Source organism: Lontra canadensis, unplaced genomic scaffold, assembly GCF_010015895.1.
Source record: "Lontra canadensis isolate GAN:19392208 unplaced genomic scaffold, GSC_riverotter_1.0 scaffold6, whole genome shotgun sequence".
Lineage (NCBI taxonomy): Eukaryota > Metazoa > Chordata > Mammalia > Carnivora > Mustelidae > Lontra > Lontra canadensis.
The window spans coordinates 2,152,676-2,179,521 of NW_022631000.1; the positions used below are offsets into that span (position 1 = coordinate 2,152,676).

General features: G+C 36.2%; 1 protein-coding gene across 1 annotated transcript in view; it reads left to right on the forward strand.

Moving 5' to 3' along the window:
• The window catches only part of ADGRG7 (adhesion G protein-coupled receptor G7), a 67,721-nt gene that overhangs the window by 20,932 nt on the left and 19,943 nt on the right, over positions 1-26,846 (forward strand). Inside the window, exons 4-11 of the mRNA XM_032852050.1 lie at positions 2,176-2,288; positions 4,451-4,600; positions 5,101-5,207; positions 11,329-11,468; positions 11,581-11,688; positions 16,809-16,969; positions 17,701-17,856; positions 22,079-22,191. Of these exons, the coding sequence (XP_032707941.1) occupies positions 2,176-2,288; positions 4,451-4,600; positions 5,101-5,207; positions 11,329-11,468; positions 11,581-11,688; positions 16,809-16,969; positions 17,701-17,856; positions 22,079-22,191 (1,048 nt within the window). The remainder of the gene's footprint in view (positions 1-2,175; positions 2,289-4,450; positions 4,601-5,100; positions 5,208-11,328; positions 11,469-11,580; positions 11,689-16,808; positions 16,970-17,700; positions 17,857-22,078; positions 22,192-26,846) is intronic.

The following is a 26,846-nucleotide window of genomic DNA, read 5'->3' on the forward strand; positions in this document are numbered from 1 at the left end:
GCGGGGTCATACCTATCATCCCTCCAACTAGTATTAAGTCCCTGGAAGAGGCATCAAAGAAGGTTTTGTGGAAGGGTTTGGCTCCCTTTCATTATGCCCATGTTCAAAGTTTAGGATGCAACCTCATATAATTCTAATTCCCCTAAAAACTGTAATATGGATCAGTTACAAATTCCTTTTAATTCTTCTTCCACTGGTTTATTTTCCCAGTTTCATTTATGTCCTAGAATTTGAGCATATTAATATCTGATCATTGAGTCATATAGTTTGTCTGAATTTTAAACATTAACTATACATTAGTACCATATCTACTTTCAGACTTCAACTTTCTAGGTAGAGATTTTCAGTTAAGTCTGTCCACACTTGGTCATTCTTCATCTCCTTTGTCATTTTAGTTATCCATCTTGAAACATTCTCCAGGTTCATCATACCTTCCTTGAGGCATGACAACCTTGCTTGCATAGAGACATTCTAAGAATAAAGGAGCAAATAACATTTTTAAATTTCTAATATGCTCCCTGATGATATACAGGATTTTGGTGACTTATTTCAATGCTGTACTGGGTTATACTTTCTGAGAGTAGTCCTGAAAAATGCACAGATTCCTTTCCTGACAGCTTAGAGCCCGTTATGCTGTATGATTTTTCCCTTAATGTATTATCTGAACTTTGTTTGCATTGACCTTCATTTTACCAGTCCTCATATTTCTCACATCTCCCTGCAGGATACCATGATTTCCTGCAGAACAGGATATCGCAATAATACTGCTAATTCTAGATCATTTGTGAAAACTTTTGATAGATCTTCTGTCAGTAATAACCCCAGGCAAGACTTTCACTTTTTATTTAGAGATTTATTTTTGTGTATGTCAAATGCTCTTTGAAATATTTACTTACAGGTATTGGTCTTTCCAATTGTGTTTCTTTATCTTATTTATTCTAAGAGATTATGTAGACTAGTATTTCATTTGCAGAATTCAAATTTCCTTGGCCCATATATAATAACAGGCCTACTCTAATATTTATGATCCTGTTCTTTACATAGGTTCTTCTAGCCTCTTGATTAAAAGCTCAGATGGTAAAAGGCAGCAGGGATTCATATTATTGGTACTTACTTCTTATACTGTATGGTATGTCTATGGATACCTGTTGTCTTAATTTTTCATGTTTCTATATCTTATTTCATTATAATTTATAAGAGATATAGCTACAAAAAAATAACTGTGTGCTACCAAATCAGGAACAGTTAAAAAATATCAGTAATATATTCATTAAGGGGCATCACACTTGTTTGATACAGATTATGTTTTTGGCTCTTAAGCATTAGTCACAGGAAGATACTGAGGTAGGTTGGCTCAGTGATAATTACAGGATATAAACTCAATGATTCAAAAAGTTTTTATTGAGAGTCAACCAGATTATCAGGTAAGTGCTACAGTAAAATAGAACTCTTTGCCTTTCAGGTGTTATTCAGATTTGGATAAAGAAGGATCAATATATAATTTAATATCTAGTAGCAATTTTTCATATTATTTCTGATCTTTCAGCCCTCGTCACATCTTATTCAAAGTCTTATGCCCCTAGTTGTTGGAAGGCACACCTTCCTTGCAGACTTCAAAGGTCGGAAATAGTTGAATGGTCTTTTGAATTTCAGATTAAAAATCAAGACAAAGGACATCTGCCTAAACCTTTCCTGTAATGACTGCTTGATTCACTTCCCATTGCTATATATTAAACCATCCCAAATTTTGTGGCTTCAATGAATAATTATTTAGATTTTTCATCGTTCTGTGGGTTGATGGACTGCCGGAATGTCCAAGACATCCTCACTCACTTGGCACTTTGGTGCTGGCTGGACTGACTCTGATTTCTTCCGCATAGCCTCTCATCCTCCCATAGATCAGAGCTGCCTCCTCCTACAATAGTCTTGAGACAGTGTTCCAAGAGGGCAAAGGCTGAAACTTCAAGTCTTCTTGAGACCCAAGTTCTGGAACTCTCACAGAACATTCTGTTGGTCAGGGCAAGTTTATGTCCAGCCCAGATCCAGAAAATGGAGGAACAGACTCCACTCCTTGGTGGGAGGAGCAGCACAATCCCACTGAGAAGGGGATGTGTACAGGAGCTAGTAGCCATCTTTGCAAATGCTGTCTTTTTTCTTTTCTTCTTTTTACCAAAGAGGGCAATCCGAGAGCAACCCGGCTGTGCAATATTACTATGTATGGAGAGATAAAATTAGAAAATGTGACAATAGGAAATTGCAATCAAACTCTGGAAGCCCTGGAAGATCAGGTATGCCATATGGCCCATGTGCTTGGCAGTTGGAAAAGTTCCGATTCTGTGTGAAGTCTCTGTTCTTTGGATACCTAATGGTCAAATCAATGCTTTTAAAACTCTCAAATTAGAAATAACAAAAGTTTTTTTTTTTTGAAGTTGACATCTGTTTGTGAAAAAGGACCTTTGGACCTGTTGGTTCAGCACATTTTAGCAAATGATAATCTATAACACATTTTAAATGGCCTCATCTTTTTAGAGCAGTGAAGTCCTGACTGAAAATAGATCACTGACATTTGAGACCCTAAGGAAGGTATTTGGTTGGTTATCTGAATCACAATAAAGAGAAAAAAACAACCACTGTCAAAGACCTTTTGAGACAGGGAAACCTAAAACCTAATACTGGTCTCAGGGATGTATCCATGAGCCGGTGAAGTGGGAAATATATATGACTAGATATTTTTTCATGCAGATAAAATTATTTTGACCCAGTGTATAGCTAATTGCAAATGCATGGAATTACTAATATCTGAGGCCAAGAAGGGGGAGAAAAGGAAACTTAAAGTAGTCCTTTTAAGTGCAGGGCATGTTAAATATATTTCCTCATTTAGTCCTTATAGAACCTCAGTTATTCTCATAGATAATTAGAGTGATGATACTAATTACTGAGCCACATACTGTGTACCAAATACTGTGCTAACATTTTACCTATGTTATATTTAATTCTTATAACTATATAGATAGATATTAACGTACCTATTTTATAGATGAGGAAACTATCTCTGAGACATGCAGTGAACCACAGCCAAAGAGTGATGGAGTCACTTTTTATTTTAAAGCCCACATTGTATCACTCCGGCTCCCCAGTTGTAGTTGGGCAGGGTTAGCCGTAGAGCGGGGGTTAGGAGTGGAGTGTGGAGATGGCTGCCAACTGCCTAGTTTGTGCCAACTACACAGACGGGGGAAAGACGTCATGTTCTGGAGTCTGACTAACCAGTTTTTTGCTGTCAGCTCTGACACTTCTAAGCTGTGTGAAGTCCTTTACTTCTTCACACCTTTAAAGAAGGATGAGGATGCCCCGCTCACAGTATTGTTCTGTATTAAATGGGAGAGCTCTTATAAAACATCCAGCAAAGTGCCTAGCACAGAGCAGGGACCTAGCTATTGAATGAGAGCTTTTGTTGTTTTTGTCTGTTGTTTGGACATTGTTTTCAACCCTCCCCAAAGTGTGAATGGCCTGTGACCTTGGTTTGATTTTTGAAATAATTTTTGAAATAATGCTGCCATCTAGTGAAAAACTAAGCCACATGCACACACGTTAACCCCTGGCTCTCCTAAAGATGTTCTAGCCTCACAACACCAGAGCTGGGGGGCCAGTTGGTATCCGGAGATAAGGTCAAGGTCAGTGTTTCCCAATCTGTGCTGAAAAGCTAGTTTTAAAAATTTCCAACCCCTTGCAGACTGATAATTTAAAAAAAATGTAATAATAATGAACTCCTAGGAAAATAGGATGAGAAAAAGATATATAAAATACAAATCATTTTTTTCCCTCTTTATAAAAAAGTTTTGAATTATTTATTATTGACGTGTAGTTGACCCACAGTGTTACATTAGTTTCAGGTGTACAACATAGTGATTAGAACAAGTCTATGTGTTATTCTATGCTCATGCAATTGTAGCTACCATCCAAATATAAGTCCCTGAAAAAAATCATTAGATTCAACAACATACAATTGTGTAAGTTTCTGACCAGTTACAGTCAGTTTCTGAGCTTATCTCCCTGTGAAACTTGTAACAAACAAACAAACAAATCAACCCTGTTTTGAAACCTGTAATAAATAGTTACTGTTTTGAAACCTGTAATAAACAGTTACTGTTTTGAAACCTATAACAAACAGTTCTGTTTGTCACAGGGTTCTTGGATCCCACCTTGAGTGGCATTGATCTACCCAAGACAGTCTTAGTTAATGAATCTTGGCAGATAGTAAAGGCTGGAAAAGCCACTAGCCTGCATGAACTTTGTCTTTTGCCCAAGGAGAGAAGCAAACATGAAAAACTGAGTAGATGCAGGAGACTGAGGGTCAGCTAAATTCCAGTTTATTCACCTGCAATTGCTTGCAAAGTGCTTAGACATAGTCCTATAAACATAGGTTTTTTTTTTTTTTTTTTTTTTTTAACAGATAGGCAATATCTCAACACAATCTCTGAATATTTCTAATGAAGCGCGGATCTTAACATCTGATGTCAATCGAATAACTCCTGAGGGCGTCATTTCTGCCACTAAAGTGGTCGGGGAGATCTTCAACCCAGAGAGAAACGCTACACTTGAGGTAAAACTCACAAGGTGTTTAAGAGGGAGGGGAAGGGAAAAAACAACAACAACAAAAAAAAAAACAGACACAGAAAGAAAGACAAAACGAGAAATCGCTTTACTTAGTTCAATAGTAAGTATAATAGTTATACTAAGTGTTATGGGCTGTAATGTTTCTGCAGTCAGAGCCCTGCAGGCTTATTTTGTTTCTGCTTCTCTGTATCTAAGCATCTGTTTTTGTGCTCTTGGGGGTGGGGTCGAGGTTCTGTGAAAGACCTTGCGGGGAGGCCAAATTCAGAAACATAAGCTTCCTGATGGACTGAATTTAAAATTTCCCCATGCCTTATCTTTATTCTCTCTGTCTTCTGAAACTAAATCTTTAAGTTTGAAAAATACTTGCCTCTCGATGACCATACTAATGGTGCCTCTTGATACCGTAGTAGTGCATGATAATAATGGTGAGGAGGATATATGATCTATGTCTTCTATGATGATCGTTTGCTGCCTTCTTCCTGGCAGGCAAAAGAAATTGCGGTAACCACAGTGAGTCAACTTCTAGATGCCGGGGAAGGTGTTTTTCAGGAAGCTGCTGCAGCTGGTACTGATGATGTCAACACCTTTGCAATGTAAGCGCAATTCCTGTTGGGAAAGAAAACCTTTCAAAATGCTATCTTGTTTCCTAGGTTAAAACATGAGGAATGGTGTCTTTAGTTCTCTCCTGGCTGTGCTAACTGGCTGAGTCCTCTGGAAGGCAGACTGAAGCCTTGACTTTCCACCTGATTTTCATTTACTAGACAGTGTTACATGTTAACTCCTGGCTCCTGGGGTGACCATGGTTTGGGAGATAGAGACCAGCTGGGATGATTTAGATGAGAACTTACTTTCCTAGCGTTCATTTGGCATGGCCAAGGGTCAGCCTACATGCACAAAAGGAGCTCAATGTACAGAGCTAAAAATAATAGAATAACTTTGCAGGACATGTTGCCTGCTCCCTACACACAACTCAGCTAACCCCAAGATCCTGGTGTATCTGGGTAAAAGCTTTCTTTAGCTTTCCCAAGGCTACACTAAAGAAAAAAAAAATCCAACTCTACCTGCTTTCTCTCTTTTTGATTCCTATGTTTCCGCATACTTTTGGTTTATATTTATAATAAAACGTACGTACCTTATTATAGAGGTCCCTTACTAGGATTCATTGTGTTTTATTTTATATATAGTTTTCTTGATTTAAAAAAAAATAAGTAAATATGTATGCTCATTATAGAAAAATTAGAAAATATATAGATGAGCAAAATTTTAAAAAATTGTCCCACCTTTTTAAAAAATTTTTATTTATTTTTTAAATTTCTTTTCAGTGTTCCAGAATTCATTGTTTATGCACCACACCCAGTGCTCCATGCAATATGTGCCCTCCTTAATACCCACCACCATGCTCACCCAACCTCCCACCCCCCTGCCCTCTAAAACCCTCAGTTTGTTTCTCAGAGTCCACAGTCTCTCATGGTTCATCTCCCCCTCCAATTTCCCCCAACTCACTTCTCTCCTTCTCCCCATGTCCTCCGTGTTATTCCTTGTGCTTCACAAGTAAGTGAAACCATATGATAATTGACTCTCTCTGCTTGACTTATTTCACTCAGCATATCTCTTCCAGTCCCATTCATCTGGATACAAAAGTTGGGTATTCATCCTTTCTGATGGAGGCATAATATTCCATTGTATGTATGGACCATATCTTTATCCATTCATCTGCTGAAGGGCATCTTGGTTCTTTCCACAGTTTGGCGACTGTGGCCATTGCTGCTATGAACATTGGGGTACAGATGGCCCTTCTGTTCACTGTATCTGTATCTTTGGGGTAAATACCCAGTAGTGCAATTGCAGGATCACAGGGAAGCGCTTTTTTAAATTTCTAGTTGGTGCAGCCACTTTAGAAAACAGTGTAGAGATTCCTTAAGAAATTAAAAATAGAGCTTCTCTATGTCCCACCTTTATTAACCTATTGATATATATTCTTCCAGATTTTTTTCTCTCTGTGTGTGTTTGTGTCACATTACATACTCTACTGATTTATAGCTAGTTTTTGTCACTTAGTAATAACTTATGAACATCTTTTCAATATAAATATCTATAGATATACATCATAAATTTTAGATACTGAGTGAACTTCTATCTAAGCAATTGCTGTTGAAGGACATTTAGATTGCTTCAAGACTTTTCATATTTTGAACAATAGACATTCTTATACATAATCTCTGTTTGCCTGGCCCATTATTTTTTTTTTAGGAGAAATTCCTAGAAGTAGTTCTCAGTTTTCTAACTTTTACAGTGTTGAGCCCTCAAAGCTTTTGAAAAAGTACAAAAGCATGAAATGGATAAGGACATTCAAAAAATTATAATTCTGAGAGATGGTGGTAGAGGTTGTTGTTTCAACAGTTGAACTGGTATTTTATGGCTTCAAATTTCAATAGGAGTCTGGGCCCTTCTCACTGGGAGTTTGGAGACTCCCAATTTTCTCGTAGTTGGAGAGGGAGGTGGCCGTGGGATTCAGAGTCTCTGTTCAGTGAACATGGAGCTTGAGAGTGGGAGTGGGCTCCCTTCAACCTGGAGGCTCTGTGTTTGTAGTTTTGCAACTAGGAGATTTGACTGAGAAAATCGCACATCATGATACAGAGGAAAATACTGTCCTGATAATAAGCAATTAGAAATTTTACTGGCTTAAGGGACATGGAGAAAAACTTGATTCTGTGTGATTGATCCAAATGGCTTCAAAGGAGATGATTAGAGAGTGAATAAAAATCATATTATATTTTATCTTATTTAATAAAAATTTTCAATTTGGGACACACTGAAATATGAAATGCTACAACTGCACTCATAGTAATTCCTCCCACTCTGGATTTCTAGTCTGCTTACTTCTCCAATCCTGGCCTGTCAGTTGACTCTCCCAGGTGATCTTAAGCAGAGCCCTCCTGGACCTGGAGCCTCATTCACTTAGATAAGGCCGTCCCCTCAGACTCGAGCCCTCAGATCAGGTCACCAAGCCCTTAGTACACCTCTGGAACTGCCCTCAGAGGTCATGCTATCACTCTTGTCTCCCTGGAGAAGAAAATTAATTGCTGCCCTGGGGAAATCTTCCTTCCCCAACTCTTGTCTCCTGAACCTGGGCCTACCTGCAGGGAGTCTCCTGACAGACCCTGGGCCTTTGTTGTCTGTCTCACTTTGGCTTCTCCCTTCTTTCCTTCACAATTTCCTCTTTGCATCCTTAAACTACTGGACTCCCCTTCTCCACTCATGGGGAGAAGTGGACAGTGTGAGAGTAAAGCAGGATGGTGATAGGGAGGAAAAGACCTGCCCAGCTCCAGCTGGCTCAAGTCATAGTGAAATTCTCTAGCATCCATTCATCCATTCTCTCGGTCTGAGCCGGGAGGAGCCCTGGGCAAGGTGTCTGCTGTTAAGGGCATCCTACTGCAGTCAGTGAATCTAAGACTTCCTTTCACCATTTTGACTCCTTGTTGTGAAGACTGAGCTATCACCCTGTAACTTTGCTGTCAAATTCAGGGCTCGTAATTGTCCGTCTTTACCTACCCTTGGGAATGCAAAACTGCTTCCCCTAATACTGACCATCTTGTATATTTATGTTTCATATTTCTATTTGTATTCTTGTTCCAGCCAGCCTTCTTTGGTTAAAAGATGCCTGGTTAAATTATCTTGACAAGAGATCGATTGCAAAGAGCCTTATGGAATCTCATGGGAACCTAAAAACAGTATCATAACATGGCAGGTTTTTATGGATTCTGGAGTAGGGAGATGGCAGGACATCCAAGGCAGCTTTGAAGGTCCCTAGAGAGGAGTTTGTAGGCCTTCCATCCAGGATAATATAGTGGTTGTGGCCACAGCCTTTGGAGTCAGACAATCTTGGGTTCAGATCTTAGCATTGCTATTTAGTAGGTACATGATTTTGGCTAAATTCATTTCTCTTGGAAGAGTCTCAGATTCTTCGGTATAATATAGGAGTAACTTTGAGACTCACTTCAGTAGGATTCTTGTGAGGCTCAACTGAGTTAATATATGCAAATCACTAGCAGGATACCTGACTTTCATATAGTTAGTCTTGAAAAGAAATGTTAGCAGTTGGTCTTTATAATTAATATGACTCAATAAACATGTATGTTTCATCTTTACTTCTATTTTGTTCTCTCATAAATTAACGCTGTTTATGACATTGGGGAGATATAATTAAAAACAAAATCTTTTCTTAGCCCAGAAATGCTCTCCACAAAGATAGTGGAGAAAGAAAACACTTTTTATTGCATAAGCACTAAACCAGAATGTGATGTGTATCACAGGCAAACACTAAGAGATTGCAGAGAGAAATCTCATCTCTTTATATAGCCAAGCAGATATAATCTATTACATATGTGTTTTCAGGTAATCAATAACTAGTCCTCAGTTCAGAGAACTTGACAACACTGTTACACATAGTTCATCTTAAATTAACCCAGTACTTTAGGTGGCCATCTGTGTTAGCTAACTGACTTTATCCAGAGGAAGAACAAACTTCTCATATCTTTATGACAAGAGGTAGCCTTGCAACTTGGAGCAGGGTACCCACCCAGTAAAATCAGGCTCCTAGCCCCACAGGAACTGGGAAATAGAGAAACTAACTCCCTTGATGTTCACATTTTAAAGGGATGGCTTCCATGTCCTTGAGAGAGACATTCCTAGATCATAAAGCGGACAATTTTTTTTAAGGTAGGAAAGCAAGTTTATTCAATGAAGTATTTACTGAGCCCTTAATGTACCAGGCACTATTTTATGTGCTGGGAATACATTCTGTTGATTAAAGACATACGAAAATCCTTGTCTTCAATTGTACTTACACTCCAGAGAAAGGACAAGAGACAATAAACATAAGAAGTAAATTACGTAGGAAGTTAGAAGGTGATAAGCACCATGAAAAAATTCAAAAGAATTTACTTACATATTTTTTTCTTTTTAAAAAACTTATTTATTTGACAGAGAGAGAGAGAGAGAGAGAAAGAGAGAGATCATACAAGCAAGGGGAGCGGCAGGCAGAGGGAGAGGGAGAAGCAGACTCCCCACTGAGCAGAGAGCCCAATGAGGGACCCAAACCCAGAACCCTGGGATCATGACCTGGGCAGAAGGCAGACACTTAACCTACTGAGCCACCCAGGCATCCCATCTTTTATTCTCAACAGGAAAAATTAAGCATCTTATTTTAAACTTGTATTTGTTCTTAAAATGACAGAATGACCTCTCTGGTCCCCTCTATACCATGACTTTCCTGATATGACTTTGGCACTAACTTGAAAATTCCTGAATGAAAAGAATCTGATTGCTTCTTCCAAGAATTTATGCTGGTCAATGGCCAACCTTTGCGCTGGGTACTCTGAAGCAGGCACTCATCTCTAATTGAATCAGTTATGGCAAGGGTAGGGAAGAATCATATGGAAGGAAAAAATGGCCTTGAAAGTGGCTGTGGCTAGAGCAGCCCTATAAAAGTGGTTGTGAACCGTGCAGTCACTCCCAAATATCTAGTATGTCCTTCCCTTTAGCCTTCCAATGCCTGAAGGAGTGCCTCTTGGTATCTCCAGTATTTCATAGAGTATGACCTCTTAGTTGGTGCTCAGCAGATATTGTTTTGTTGACAAACATATGAAATATGTTCTTAGAAGATTAGAATTCTGTTAGGTATTCTTTCTGTCGAAAGCAGCTCTGGAATATGATTGTTATTTATTAAGTGGGAAATATATAGTGTGAATTGCTAATTCAGAAAATGGTGTTATGAAAGGAAAACATTCAAAACAGACAAGCCAACTCAAATGGTTTCCATATAATTGATTATCATATTCTCTTTATAAAAGCAATCTTCAATTATTTTAAAATTTGTCTCTTCATTATGTCAGTTGGGAAAAGTGAAAAATACTTTAGTGGCCAAAATAAAGACTTAGAATATGGAACAACTACATTTTAATGAAATCTCCTCACTTCTGGGAAAACTTGATTGAATCAGTTATCTTAGCTATAGAGATTTTGTTTGATCAGGTACAGAAATAATGCAAATACTTCTTGTAGGAAACAAGGAAAAGAAAAGGTCTTATGACTTTTCTTTGTAGAACACCAAACTGACAGGCTCTCCCACTCCATCCCACTTTCCAACTAATCTGCCTTCAAAGTTATTCAAAGTAGAAAAGAACATTGTGGAAACTTGCAATGTAGAGATAATAACCGAGGCAGTGAGCTCAGAGCTCTATTCTTGCATGGTTCCAAATGAATTGTTGCCTCTTGAACCAACAACTGACAGGAAATGGTTTAGATCCCAAGGGGTTTGGGTGAGAGGAGAGAGTTGAATAAGGGGAAATTGGTTCTCATCCTTGGAGAAACAAGAAGCACATATCTGGCCAATGACGGATAGCAACATCATCCTTTGTGTGAAAGAAAAGCACAATAGAGACTATTTCTGTGGGGAAACTTGTCATTCTTGAGTTCCAGCTTTCTGGCATCTATATATACAGTATCCTTCAGTCCATCAGAACTTTAGAAAAAAAGTATATACAACAAAGGAAGACTCTGGTGAAGAACATAAATTATTTTAAGTGGATCGTATCAATGTTGTGATCATGTGAGTTCTGTGGTTATGCCTTTCTACTGGAATGAGGGAGAGAACACAAACCTTTTTATGACAAATCTCTAGAATGTTATGTTGTTATATTTTATCCTATACAGGCTTGTTAAGCAAATGGAAATTTATTCCACGTCTTTGGGTAACAAGGCAGTGGTGGAGCCCAATGTGGCAGTACAGTCTGTAGATTTGTCTTCAGAAAGCACTGGGCATTCCACAAGTGTTCGTTTCTCTGTGAAGAAAGGTGAGTTGTTTGTCTCATGTACTTATCGTAGCAGACAGCATTCTGCTATCAACCATGAATAATGCTCTAAGAAAATGTAGACTTTTAAAACTCTACTTTTTTCCTCTGACAGGATCTAGTGATTCTCTCATTCCTGGTTCCACAGTTGTGGAGAGAGATGTGGAAGCCCTTAATCCAAATGGGCAGACTGAACTTCAAATCCTGCTCAATACCTCAACAAGTAGGTCTCAGACTTTGTTACATTAAAAAGTACACTCAAATTGGGGGCACCTGGGTGGCTGAGTCAGTAAGCATCTAACTTCCGGCTCATGTCATGACCTCAGCTGGGACTGAGCTCCCCATGTGCATCTCCCCACTCAGCAGGGAGCCTGCTTCTTCCTCTGCCCCTCCCCCCACTCATGCCCACTGCATGCTCTCTCTCTGAAATAAATAAAATCTTAAAATTATGGTAATCTCAACTCTATTATTCTAGATGATAGAGATGAATTTCTTCTTCTTCCCCCCTCCCCTTTCAAAAACCTTTGGGGCAGAATTGAAATGCTCTGGTCATGGACACAAGTCTGTTTTCTAAGAAAAATCTAGTAAATACAAGCCAGTTTTACACTTAAAAATACATTTAAAAATTTCAGTCCTAAACTTTGCTCATATTTACTCTTGGCATGGCACTTGCAGGCTCAGATTCATCCTGTGGACCTGCCTTGGGATATTTTATGTGATTGGCACAGTCATCATCTTATAGCAACAGATATTAGTTATCTCCACTAATATGGTGCTCACCGTGGGCTCCCTGTATCTTGCATATAGCCCTTCAGAAAATGTTGTGTCTAACTTGAAATGTTTGTAATTTTTGAAGTCTAAAATAATGATTATTTTGACAATAATAATAAAGAAAGCAAGTGCACACATTTACTTTTATTCTCTCCCAAATACAAAAAAAATCCAAGTATGGCGCTGGGTGGCCAGTTGGTTAAGCATCTGACTCTTGATTTCAGCTCAGGTCATGATCTCAGTGTCGTGAAATCAAGCCCTGCGTCTGGCTCTGTGCTCAGTAAGGAGTCTGCTTGAGATTCTCTCTCTCCCTCTCCCTTTATCCCTCCTCCTCTAAAAAGAATAAAACTTAAAAAGCACTCCAATTAGAAAGTGCATATTTTAGAATTCATAATAGCTCCGATAAAGAAGAAGGGGTATTATTCATGGATCTGGCATGCTGTGAAATTTTGCTCCCATTTGCTTTGGCTACATGCTTTGTGAAGGTAGAGACCAAATCTAAGTTTTTTTTTTTTTTAATATTTCATGCATATAGAAAAGTATAGATGTATGTAGCACCTGTGTACCCACAGGTAGAGCAAGGTAAACAGAAGTCAAATTTTGCTGTTTGCTTCAGACCTCTTAAAAAAAAAAGAGGATATTAGAGGTCCATGTACTAAATTTTTCCCATCCCTCCCTCTCAGAATTTATATCTTTCTTAAGTTGGTATGTTTCATTTTTATGATTGCCTTTAGACTTTTGCTACATGTTTTTATATCCATACATAAAATATTCTATTTTGTGGGTTTTATATATTTACCTAAGTGGTATCATGGTGTATGGAACTTGTTTTTTTTAAACTACACATCACTTTTGGGAGATTTATTCATACGTTATAAGCTTATTAACTTTTGTCTATCTGATAAACATGTTACAAGCATTGTTCCTTGTTTGTTACTTTGTCTATCTGATAAATATGTTACAAATATTGTTATATTCCTTTGGCAGCTTGGAAATTCAATGATACATTAGATTTTTTTCTCCCTTTATTTGTACACCTTTTCATGTATTTATTAGACATGCTGATTTTCTACTCTGCGACTTGCCTATTTGAACATTATGATCATTTCTCTATTTAATTGCTTGTCTTTCTCTTATTGGTCATTAGAAGTTCTTGTATTCTGGATACTAATTCTTTATTGGTTATAAAGTTGCAAATATCTTTCCTCCAGTCTGTAGTTTTCTTTTGCTTGACTTTTTACATCTTTTGTCACACCTAAGTTTTAATTTATAGGGTAGTCCACTGTATCAGTATTTTCCTCTATAATCGGTAATTTAAAAAAAAATTATTTATTTATTTGACAGAGAGAGAGAGAGATCACAAGTAGGCAGAGAGGCAGGCAGAGAGACAGGAGGAAGCAGGCTCCCTGCTGAGCAGAGATTCCCAATGTGGGGCTCAATCCCAGAACCCTGAGATCATGACCTGAGCGGAAGGCAGAGGCTTAACCCACTGAGCCACCCAGACACCCCTATAATTGGTACTTTATAAGAGAAATCCTTCCCTATGTTTAAGTCACAACGATAGTCTCCCATATTTTCTTCTGCATGTTTTTAGTGTTTGTGTATGCATTTAGGTCTTCAATGAACCTAGAGTTTACATGTTTAGTGAAAGATAGGGATCTAACTTCTTATTCCTTATAAGTTATCAATCTTTTCAAATGGGCTAAAACACACTGTTAAGAGATAGAGACTCAGATTAGACTAAAAGGGACTTTTAAAAAAAATTTATTTATTTGACAGAGAAAGACACAAGCAGGGCAAGTGGGCGAGGGAGAGGCAGGCTCCCCACTGAGCAGGGAGCCTGATGTAGAACTTGATCTCAGGACACTGGTATAATGACCTCAGCCAAACGTAGATGCTTAACCCAGTGAGCCACTCAGACACCTCTGAAAGGGACATATTTTATACGATTTTTAGAAACTAAAGCTCCAAATTATCTGTATTTTAATTCTTTTTTCTCCTAGAAAGACATCATTTGACATATATAAACAAAAGTTGTTGGAAATATAGGGGCACACTGACAAACCATTCTTCTAAGTAAAGATTTTAGTGCAACTATCCCAGAAATTAAAGAGCAAGGAGACAAAAAAAAAATTAATGAACTTGACCTTTATATACACTTAAGTGTGTGTCTAATTTTGTTTGTAGGCCAAAAAGAGATAATAAAAATTCTTTCACATAGCCATCAGGTCCTTCAAAAATTGACCATCTATTCATTTGCTACTGACCATGTACAAAAGCTTATGCATTTTGTAAAATAAAAGTTACGTAAGACATAGTTCCTGACCACAATGCAATAAAACTAGAAAGTATCACAAAAGAATATCCAAAGTTTTATCCCAGTTAGATATTAAGAATAAATGTTGTTAGAAAGGAAACTAAAGTGTACATTACAAAGTACTTGGAAATTAATGGCAATGAGAATACCACATATCAACACCTATGGGATGTGGACAAAGAATTCTTCAAATTCTTCCCTATGTTAAAGTCATAATGATAGTCTTATATATTTTCTTCTGCATGTTTTTAGTTTTTAAAGTAAATTATTTAAAGTAGATTATTTAAATTATTTAAAAAAATATATGTGCTTTAATAAATTTATTACAAAATAAATGAAATTGTTAAAAAATGAACTGAGCATTCAACTAAAGAATAATAAAAATAAAGTGAATGTAAAGAAGCTAAAAAGAAATAATAAGTGTGATGGAGAAACTTAATAAAAATAGAGATTAACAAATGCTAGGCTTGATCAACAAAAAACCCCCATCATTTCCATGAAAAGACTAATAAAATAGTCAAGATTCTAATAAATTTGATTACAAAAAGGGAAAGAGAGAGTGAAAGAATATAAATCAATGTCAAGAAGGTATATCTAGAAATATGAAGATTTAACAAAAATTAAAATGGTAAATAGAATTTTTTTCTGATGAATCTTTATCTCTAGATGAAAGTGATTATTTTTTAATAAATGACCAAAATATTGTAGGAATGAGGAGAGGGGTAAGAAGGTACTTTCATTTTTTAACCTCTATATTTCTACGGATTTGACTTTTATTTATTTATTTGTTTGTTTATATTTTTTTAAAGATTTATTTATTTATTTGAGAGAGAGAACACACACGTGTGCACATGCATGAGCAAGGGAGGGGCAGAGGGACAGGGAGAGAGAGACACTCAAGCAGACTCTCCGCTGAACATGGAGCCTGACATGGGGCTCTGTCTCATGACTCTGAGATCGACCTGAGCCAAAGTCAAGAGTCCGGTACTTAACCAGCTGAGCCACCCAGGACTCGACTTTTACATCAAGCATGTCCTTCTTTTATTTAAAAAACAACAGCAAAAAACAAACAAACAAACAAACAAACAAAAACTCCACCCACAATAATAATGAAAAGAAGCCTTACTGCAAATTTCAGGCTAACTTTGTCATCTAGTGTCCAGAAGGAATAATTTGGCAAGTCCAATGTGCCATGAGAATGCTCCGTAAACCAATGTCTTTATTTCCAGGCAGAGGCTAGAATGTGGCTGTCTGGGAGGATGGTCGGAACTGTCAAAGCATTGTCTGCCTATCTTGTCCCTGTTTCAGTTTTCTTGATATCACTTGTAAACGCAGAGTTTAAAAAATTAATTGAGTTCAAACCTGTAATTGTTATAGTTGCTTTTGTCTTAAATATGGCCAACAGTTGGATAAAGCGTTAGGGGCATTCCTTAGGTCTTCTGTTTGACAACCACCGTGGCTGCCTCCATGCAAAACCCTCTGCTGTGGCCGTGCTTTTCTAGGATCTCCGAGGAATAGCCGACCACTTTTTCCCAGGGTCCTGAAGAAATATGTCACAATAGTCTCCCAGCCTTGGGCAAAATCCATGATCATCATGAAGTAGCAAAGACCAGTGGTTCAGGAGATGATGGAAAGTATCTCCCTTGAAACAGTCCCTGATACGCACTATGCGAACTCCTGGCTCTGTGACTCAATAGACTGGCTTCTGCTCAGTCCCTTGTAATAGGAAACAGGTCTCATAACACTTTCCTAGGCACTGCCAACCCGATATTCACTATTTACTTTTTGCTCTTTCTTGCCTGATGTCTTATTGGTGGGCAGTTGGGTGGTGGTGGGTGGAAAACCACACGCCTTGGGCTACCTGAATGTCATAGTCACTGTTTCACCGCATAGAAAGCAAGATGTTCAAAAACAAGAAAAGAAAAGAAAAGAGAAAAGAAAGCAAGATGTTTATTTTATACATGAAATCCTTATAATACTTCCTCGATATGAATTAGGCAGACATTTTTGTAGCCATTTAGAAGGTAAGAAGTCTGAACCTCTGGAAAAAATTAATGTGAGTAGAATGGCCAGGCACAGGTTATACATATTAATTAAGTAAATATTAGGCTAGCAAACCATTTTTACTGTACTTTACTCAAACAGTAAGCAGTCACACGGTTGAATAATGACATGGGACTTTGTTTTTTGTTGCCCTAGGGTTCATTTGTTTCATTTGTTGATTTTTTGTTTGTTTGTTTGTTTTGGTTTCACAGGTAACACAACGGCATGTGGCTTTGTAGTGTATCAAAACAACAAGCTTTTCCAATCAAAAACTTTTAAAACTAAATCAGATTTTAGTCAAAAAATTATCTCAGGCAGTACTAATGAAAATAACAGTCAGGGAGCTTCCGTTGACATTGTCTTTAATCCAAAGGTGAGTTTTTCCACTAACAACAACAACAAAATAATTCAGGCCACTTTTGATTACAAAAGGGGGGTTGGTTGGGCAAAAGAAATCCACAGGAAAACTCTTTATATTTATGGAAATTTTTATTTACATTCCAGTTAGTTAACAAACAGCGTAATATTTGTTTTAGGCATATAACATATTGATTTAACAGAAAAATTATTTTAAGAATTATTTGAAGATATTCATTTAAATATCCATGTTTTTTAAAAAATTTTTTAAATTTATTTTCAGCGTAACAGTATTCATTTTTTTTTGCGCCACACCCAGTGCTGCATGCAATCCGTGCCCTCTCCAATACCCACAACCTGGTTCCCCCAACCTCCCACCCCCTGCCCCTTCAAACCCCTCAGATTGTTTTGCAGAGTCCATAGTCTCTCATGGTTCACCTCCCCTTCCAATTTCCCTTAACTCCCTTCTCCTCTCTAACTCCCCTTGTCCTCCATGCTATTTGTTATGCTCCACAAATAAGTGAAACCATTAAATATCCATGTTTTTTGGTCAGGCTAGCTAAATGCAAAATCAGCTAATTTGAATTTTACATCCTTCCCTCCCCCCAATCTCTAATGAAGATGTTGTACTTAGTACCTACCTAATTGATTTCTCATACACTTATATTATCTTAGATTAACCTATTTTTTTTTACTTGATTCAGCATTTTTAAAGAAATCAGTTGCAATTGTTTTTTCAATTTACAGTATAACCAAAAAGAATTCCAGCTCCATTCCTATGCTTGTGTCTATTGGAATCTTTCAACAAAGGATTGGGACACACGTGGGTGTTACAAAAATGGGAACACTGATGACTTCTTGTACTGTCACTGCAACCATACTACTAATTTTGCTGTGTTAATGGTAAGGATGTACACAGTAGTCTCTTTCCAGACACAAATTTCCCTTATACATAATTCTGGCATGTGCTAATTAGAGAATGATTTTGGGGCTTAGTTTGCATAGATATTCAATCTAGATTAAATGAATAAGCAGGGAATGGAGAGATAAGACTAAAAAAGGAAGTGCTGGTAACAGCAAGGAAATACAGCTTCCTGCAGTATGGTCTCAGGGTGGATGAGGTCAGTACCGTGTATTTAATAATGAGAAGGGAGCCCATGTGCAAGGAAGAGCTGATAGACTCCATTCAGAACTAACTCACATGTTGTGAAGCTTGAAGTTGTTATATCCAGAGGTAAGTCTGTATGGGTGTGTGTTGGGTACAGGTTCAGTACATACTTAACTATGGATGGGCAGTTGAAACCTGTTACCCAAAGCTTTTTCCATTGGAATAATCTATGTTGCTAAGTTTATACTAGAAGATAAAAGAGGAATAGCTCTTGAATTCATCCAATTTGTCCCATAGTTCCTTTACGTATTCCTTATATCTTAATTTTTTTTAAATTTGAGTATAGTTGACAAACAATGTTGCATTAGTTTCAGGTGTACAACATAGTGATTTCACAAGTTTCTACATTAGGCTATGCTCACCACAAGTGTAGCTACCATCTGTCACCACGCAATGCTATTACAGTATCATTGACTATATTCCTTATGGTGTGCCTTTTATTCCTGTGGCTTATTTATTCCCAGAAGCTTGTATTTCCCACTCCCCTTCACACATTCCCTCTGGCAGCCATCAGTTTGTGCTCTGTATTTTCAGATCTGATTATGCTTTTTTGTTCATTCTTTTTTTTTTTTTTTTTTTTAGCTTTCAGATACGAGTCAAATCATATGGTATTTGTCTTTCGCAGTCCAACTTATTTCCCTTCACATATAATCTTCTAGGTCCATCATGTTGTTGCAAATGGCCCAAACTCATCCTTTTGTTGGCTGCATAACATTCCATCATTTGTATCTACCACATCTTCCTTAGGCATTCATCTATCAATGTATTCCTTACATCTTTTTTTAGAGGGGGAAGGGCAAAGGGAGAGGGAGAGAGAGGGAATCTTAAGCAGGCTCCATGTTCAGCATGGATCTCATGACCCTGATATCATGACCTGAGCCAAAATCAAATAAGCCACCCACCTCCTTATACCTTTTGAGTACAAAGCTACTCTGTATAAATAACTGATAACACTTAGTTCTGGTGTGTAGCTATAAGTGCACCTCTGAAAGTTCTTGGGCTGGCTCTTTGAAGAGAAGGACCTGTTTGTTCTGTTTCCAGAAATCTATTATTCTTATAAATCCAAAAGTGTTAGTTTTTATACTTGGTGGAATGATTTTATATGCAGTAGAATGGGGAGGGATGTAGTATGTTACACTTATTAATATTGTGAATCTTCCTGAGAAAAGCAGGTGTTTTCATTCCGTAGGAGCTGTGAGGTAGCCATCTTTGGGAAGCCAATTGAGATCAGAACATACTGATACAACATATATTAACAAATTATAGAAACTTGTGGGGTGTTTTGTTTTGTTTTGTTTTGTTTTTGAGAGGGGATAGGGCAGGGCAGAGGAAGAGGGAGAGAGACAAAATCTTAAGCAGGAGCAGGCTCCATGCCCAGTGTGGAGCCCAACACAGGGCCTGAACTCACAACCCTGAGATCATGATCTGAGCCAAAATCAAATGTTGGATGCTTAACCAACTGAGCTACCAGGTGCCCCAATATAGAACCATGTTTTATAAATTTTTTTTCCCTTCCTTCCTTCCTTTTTTCCTTCCTTCCTATCATTTATTTCCTTTTCTAACTTTAATGCACTGGATTTAACTTCCAGTACAAATTTTTTGTTGTTGTTGTTTCAAGTTTTTGTTTATATTCTAGTTAGTTAACACATAGAATAATAATATTGGTTTCAGGAGTAGAATTTAATGACTCATCACTTACATATAATACCCAGTGCTCATCACAAGTGCTGTCCTTAATACCCATCAACCATCTAGCCCATCCTTCACCCCTCCATCAAGCCTCAGTTTGTTCTCTATAGTTAAGAGTCTCTTATAGTTTGCCTCCCTCTCATTTTTTTCCTTCCCCTATTTTCAACTGTTTTGTTTCTCAAATCCACATATGAGTGAAATCCTATGGTATGTCTTTCTCTGACTTATTTAGCTTAGTATAATACACTCTAGCTCTATCCACATTGTTGCATATGGCAAAATTTTATTCTTTTTGATGGCTGAGTAATATTCCATTATGTATATACACCGTTTAATTCTTTATCCATTCATCAGTGGATAAACATTTGGGCTCTTACAATAATTTGGCTATTGTTGATAATGTTGCTATAAACATCAGTGTGTGTGCCCCTTTGAATCACTATATTTGTATCCTTTGGAGTAAATACCTAGTAGTGCAATTGTTGGATGGTAGGGTAGTTGTATTTTTAACTTTTCAAGGAAATTCCATACTGTTTTCCAGAGTGTTTGCACCAGTTTGCATTCCCACCAGCACTGTAAGAGAGTTCTCCTTTCTCCACATCTTTGCCAACAACTCTTATTTCCTGTGTTGTTAATTTTAGCCATTCTGACAAGTGTGAGGTTATACTTTTCTTATTTTAATGATCAAAGCCTTTCTTAATTGATTTTGATTATTTTCTAACATATTACAGAGAGATCTACTTTTATTTTTTTTTTTAAGATTTTATTTCTTTATTTGAGAGGTAGAGAGCAAGCATGAGGAGTGGGCAGGGCAGAGGGAGAAACAGACTCCCACTGAACGCAGAGCCCAATATGGGGCTTGATCCCAGGAGCTTGGGATCATGACCTGAGCCAAAGGCAGATGCTTCACAGGCTGAACTACCCAGGTGCCTCCAGAGATCTGCTTTCTTAATAAGAAAATAATAAAGATAAAATTTTAACTTTTTTGATATCTTAAAGATCGTTAGCATCATCCACTAGCTGTGTAAAGCTTGGGTTGCTATATATATTAAATGATACAGACTACATTGTCATAGTTATTTTTCTTTCCTGAGGTCAAACTTTCAGCTGTTTCTTCTCATTAATGTCTGAGTCTGCCTCAGTGCCTACATTTGTAATTAGTTTTGGGTTGCCAAATTTTTTAAAAGGCTGATTAGGATTGTATATAAAGTAGGAGCAGATAGGCTCTAAGCAAATAGATGATTTCTAAGGTCTGATGATCTATATATATTCTATGATTTTTTGGTATTTACTCAATATAGTGTACACAGGAAGTAATGTGAAATCTTTGTTTTTAAAATGAAATTTATTTTATTTTTGTTTTCTTCCTATAAAAGCAGTACATACTTATTGCATAAGGTATGAAAGTTTATCTATTAAACAGAAATATACTAATATGGAAAAACATTTATAACATCTTGAATTAACATGGCAATTCAAATTAAAATATGTTAACAAACTGCTATATATTTGTACAAGAGACATAGGTAATATTTGTAGATATATTATAAAAAAGATCACCTCTGGAGAAGAGATAGGATTTTAAGAGATAGGGTGGTATGATATGGGGGTAAGAGAAAACTATGGGCTTTTTTTAATGCTTCTATATTACTTTCATGTTATATAAATATTACTTTCTAATTTTTTAAATTGTTAAAGACAGGCAAAAAATAATATATATCCTACTCAATGGCCACGATTATTACCTCACAAGATTTCTAAGAGTACATACTCACATGCAGTATACTTATCTATGAATATATACTTGGCATAGATACATTAGACAAAAATGAGATCTCCTTTTAAAAAAATATTACAGGATCATATAAACATCTTTCCATGTCTAAAAAATATTTCTGCAACTTTATTTTTAGTGCATTAGCTTACATATGCAGATTTCCTCTTAGATTATAATTACACGTAAAAATAATGTAAGGGATAAATGAAATAACTTCAGCCAACTTAAATCTAATCCAAACAACTTTGATTTTAGACATTGAGGAGAAGTATATATGTTTTCCCTAACTGACAAATAACTGTTCTCAACACTGCTTCATATAGACTGCTTAGAGATAAGGGGTTCATTTATTTCCTTTTAAAACTTCTCAAGTTTTATAAAAAGATGTATCTGGCAACTATCTGGTATTTTGACCAATGTAAATTTTTATGACTTTCATAGACATTTCAGGAATGGTTATTTACAAATATAAGTCTTAACTTATTTTCCAGAGTTTCAAAAAGAACTATAAATATCCTGAATCACTAAACATATTATCCAGCGTTGGATGTGCCCTGTCCATTACTGGTCTGGTTCTCACAATTATATTTCAGATTGCCACCAGGTAAGAAAGGATGCATGCTCTTCTTATGAGAGAAATTGCTATCCTGATATTATTTCCTCTGCACATATTCTCATCAGAATACAGTCTTTTGGAACTACAAGGGAAATCCGATTTAGTTCAACAAGCTCCTTTTATAGAAGAGGACACTCAGGTCCGGAGAAGCTAAGAAATACATACAAATAAATATATAATTAAAACTGTGGCAAGTGCCTTGAAGAAAAATTGCACACCATGTAATTATAAGCTTCTCATGTAAAACTAGTATGGTCCCAAAGCTCATTAATGCTATAATTCCTTTGGGTTGAACAGAACCATATGTACCAATTTGTGTTTGCCAAAGAATAAAACATTGCTAAATAGCAAGTTTTTGAAAATTCAACTAGTTTAAAATATATATTAAGTTTTCAAATGGTGAAACTTTTAAAAAGTCTTTGAATTCCATAGTTCAAAAAAATCTAATTAAAAAATTACCTATAAACACATATTTCCTTCTTCTTTGACCTCCTCACTAAAGGAGCACTTGTGTTTTTTTTTTCATTTTATATTTTTAATAATATATAAATATAAGCTTGTTATTTATTAGTTTACTTGTGTCCTATCTGTTCTCCCCCTCACCGTGAAAACTGATGAGGACAGTGACCTTTTCTGATTTTGTTATTGCTGTTGTTGTTTGTTTTGATCACTGTATCCCCAGGACTGAGTACAGTATTTGGCCCATAGTAGAGGGATATCTGTGGAGTAAGTGGGTCTATTGTGCATTCCTACCTGGTTTTCTTCTTAAACTCAAGATGTCTCAAGGTGAACTCATCTTTCCTTCAGAATTGTTTCTCCCTACCAAATTCCTTTATAAATGTTTTCTCAGGTGTGTAAATTCAGAGTTTTTTATTTTAAAGGCATTGCTGTTTAAAAATCTTTCCTGAAGTTTTATTTAAAAAATTAAGAACTGGCAGAAAAGTCGAGAGAACACTAAACAATCATATACCCTTCACCTAGATTCATTAAATTTTTAATATTTTGCTTTATCTCTCTTTCTACTCTGTCCTGAAATTTTGAAAGTAAGTTGTAGGCATCCTGACTGTCATGTCTAAATTCTTCAAGTATTTCCTAAGAACAGGGGTATTCTCCTCTATAGTATAATACCATTCCTCACTCAGGAAATTCAGCTCAAGCAATTTACCATTTTTACCACTAATTTAATATTACTGTGTTAATATATATCCTATATTAAAATTCTTCCAGTTGTCCCAATAATGTTCATTATAGCTGGGTTTTTTTCCTCCAATTCATTCAGTTTTCATGTCTCTTTAGTCTCATTTAGCCTAAAATAATTCCTCTGATTTTTGTGTATTTTGGTCTTTTAGGGCACTAAATCTTTTGAGATGCCCAGGTCAGTTATGTTGTAAAATAGAATATTCTAAGTTTAGGCTTTGTCTGAAATGTTACTCATAATTAGATACAGATTAAATATTTTTGATGAGAATACTAAATCATTAAGTCTTTTTCAGTGTGATAGAGCAAGAAGCACGTAATGTCAGTTTGTCCCATTATTGGTTCTATTATGTTTGGTCTCTTGTTTACAGTAGTGTCTACTGGATTTTTACACACTAAAGGTTCACATTTTTCCTTTTGTAAGTAATAGATAATCTGTGGGATGACCTTATGATTGTGTGACTGTCCTGTTCTTCAACTCTTACTCAATGGTTTCAGTGTCCACCAGTTGTCCTTACTGGAATATATTACTACACTGATGGCTGAAAATGATGATTTTTCTTATCTATTATTCTTTCTACATTTAGTCACTGTATTCCTTTGTAAAGAAGTGTACTCTTTACTGTAATCAGAGGGGATCTTTCTTCATGTTGTTTCGGCATGTCCCTATCAGCCTATTTATTTCAGATACAGCAAGATGACCCAAGCACATTTTTTACTTTCTCTGCCTCATACTTAGAATCAGCCCTTTGTTCAAAGAGCCAGAATTCCATTTGATTCTTCTTCTTTACCTATCATACTTAATGAGTCTCTTGTCATTCATTTTAAGTTTTTATACTGAATGCTAATTATGGACCAAGCACCATGTGCAAATCAAGCACCATGTGCAAATCAAGCACCATGATTATGAATGAGACAAGTAAGCTCCATCTCTCCTGGTATTTACATTCCTGGGGGAAGACTGATGTTATGCAAATATATACAGAATTAAGTATATAATTACAAATAGTGGTAAGTGCCTTGAAGGAAAACTCCATGCCATGTAATTACAGATCTGTCATGTAAAAGGAAATGGCTCTTATGTCTGTCCTTTCATTTGTATTTCTATTATAACCACTTTTCCAAAAAATTTTTTATTAACATATAATGTATTATTTGTTCCAGGCGCACAGGTGTGTGATTCATCAGTTTTACACAATTCACAGCTCTCACCATAGCACATATCGTCCCCAATGTCCATCTGTCGTAATCACTCTTGAACAATTATTTGATCCTATGTGAATAAGTTGCAGTACCTGCAAAGTTAGTTTCTTTGCCTAAAATTTCCCTCCTTCCAGTCATCATCAGATTTTTTTTTCATTCTCTATCAACATGTTTCTTAGCAATATTGGTGCCATAGACGTCACTGAAAACTCATCAGGAAACAAAGATAAAAATCTTAAAAATGGCATTGATTTTTAAATTGTGAATCAAATAGTTTTCTTTGTTCATAGGGTCCCATATAATTATATGAAATTTATATATAATGTGTATAAGTTATAATAAATTATATATAATTTAAATATATAAAATATGTTACATAATATATAAATTATAATATATGTTATATATAAAATAATATTAATTCTCAGAAGATAGTAATATACCAAAGAGCCAGGGTATATGAAAATAGCCTGTTCTCCCTATGGATTATAACTTATGTTTGAAATAGGAAAAAAGTTGGAAACTAACTTTGTTTTTATATAAAAGGATTCCTTTGAGTACTTTTTTCAGTTCTGGTTATTAAGTTTTCTAGAGACTGAATGAAATTTTGAATTATCCTGAAAATCTCAACTAAAGCATCTAGAGAATGAACAGAGTTCATACAATTTTTATGGATTAAATATATGCTTTCTATGCATCTTCCTAAAGACTGAGAAGGTTGATGATGGAATGTTATAAAATCATAAAGGATATGTAATTAGCAAATAGATTTATTCATCAGATTCTAGAATTAAAAATGGATACTTGAAAACATTAGGATTTTAATCACAGTAATAAACTTAGGGAAATAGTTATTTCGAGAGGACTTGTAGTCTGAAAAACCTAGAAGGGCTTAGATGGTACTGAATAGAGATTCTATAGCTTTTGTTAATATATGACTGCATAGCATAGTATACAGAGAATTGTAAAATGTCATTAGTGGGGACTTCAGGGTATATCTGCCTTTACCCACTAAGGAAAACAATACATGCACAGTAAAGAGAATATGAGACTTCACATTTGAGATCAACCTTATTTAGGGCAACCTTAAATTCTTTGCTAATCTGGAAATACACATGTAGGCCACCAGAGAACACACTTGTGAGGAGAACACAAACACACACATTCTCTCTCTCTTTCTCTCTTGCACTGCCTTCTAAAGACTACTGGCAAATAATGCCAGCTTACAGACAAAGTGAGAAAATGCTGTTCTTTTCTAGCAAAGATCTTAGCTAAAGATGAGAAGAAAAAGACCGACAAAGTTTTAAAGAGCACTTGGTTCCACACCCAGAAATTACCTCTTCAAATGAAGGAACAGTGTCCAAGCATGTTTTATATTAACTAGTTCATTCAAAACATTTTGACCATTTTACTCTCAGCAAGTTATTTCCTAAAGTATGGTCCTCAAGATACCAATCCTTGGGAGGTAGTCCATGGAAAAATGGTCATGAAATGTCTTACAGAAGACACATGTGAAATTTTGTTGAGTGTAAGCCTTTCAGAGAAATAGTAATCATCAGTCTGCTCAAAATATCTTTAGTAGCAGCAATAGACCACGACACAAATTTTAAATATTTTTACTTAATTTAAAATGTTTATGGAAGCCTTACTCTTTAAATGTAATGTAAGCTAAATGTTATACCATTTTGTTTTAAACTTATAAGGGTAGTTTAAAATTATATTTGGCTTTATTGTTTTAAAATCCATACTTGATTTTTTTATTTAAAATACTTCTTAAAATGCAAGAGACTTTCTCTACCTTTGAACATAGATTCATCTACTAATATGCAATAGTTTCCTATTTTGAAATGTAAAAAAATCCATTTAGAGCCTTTTTATATATAGCCTTTGTATATGTTTGTAAATCTAGAGGAGAACCTATTGTCTATTGTGGTAGAATAAACTGTCCTAAAGGTTAGTGGCTTAAAATATTAATTTCTTATCTCTAACGATTCTGTGGCTTCACTGGGCTCAGCTGTATGGTTCTTCTGTTGGTCTCTCATGGGTCTCCTGTGAGGCTTCAATCAAGTGGTGGGTAGAGTTGGACTCACTGGGGCTTATCTTGGATGCTGGGACATCTGGGTCTTTCTCCATCTCCACATCATCCCAGAGGATTGCTATGTGGTTTCTTTAGCAGGTTAGCTAAATGTTTTACCTGGTGGCTCAGAACTCCCAGGAGAACCAAGGGAAAGCTTATTAATACT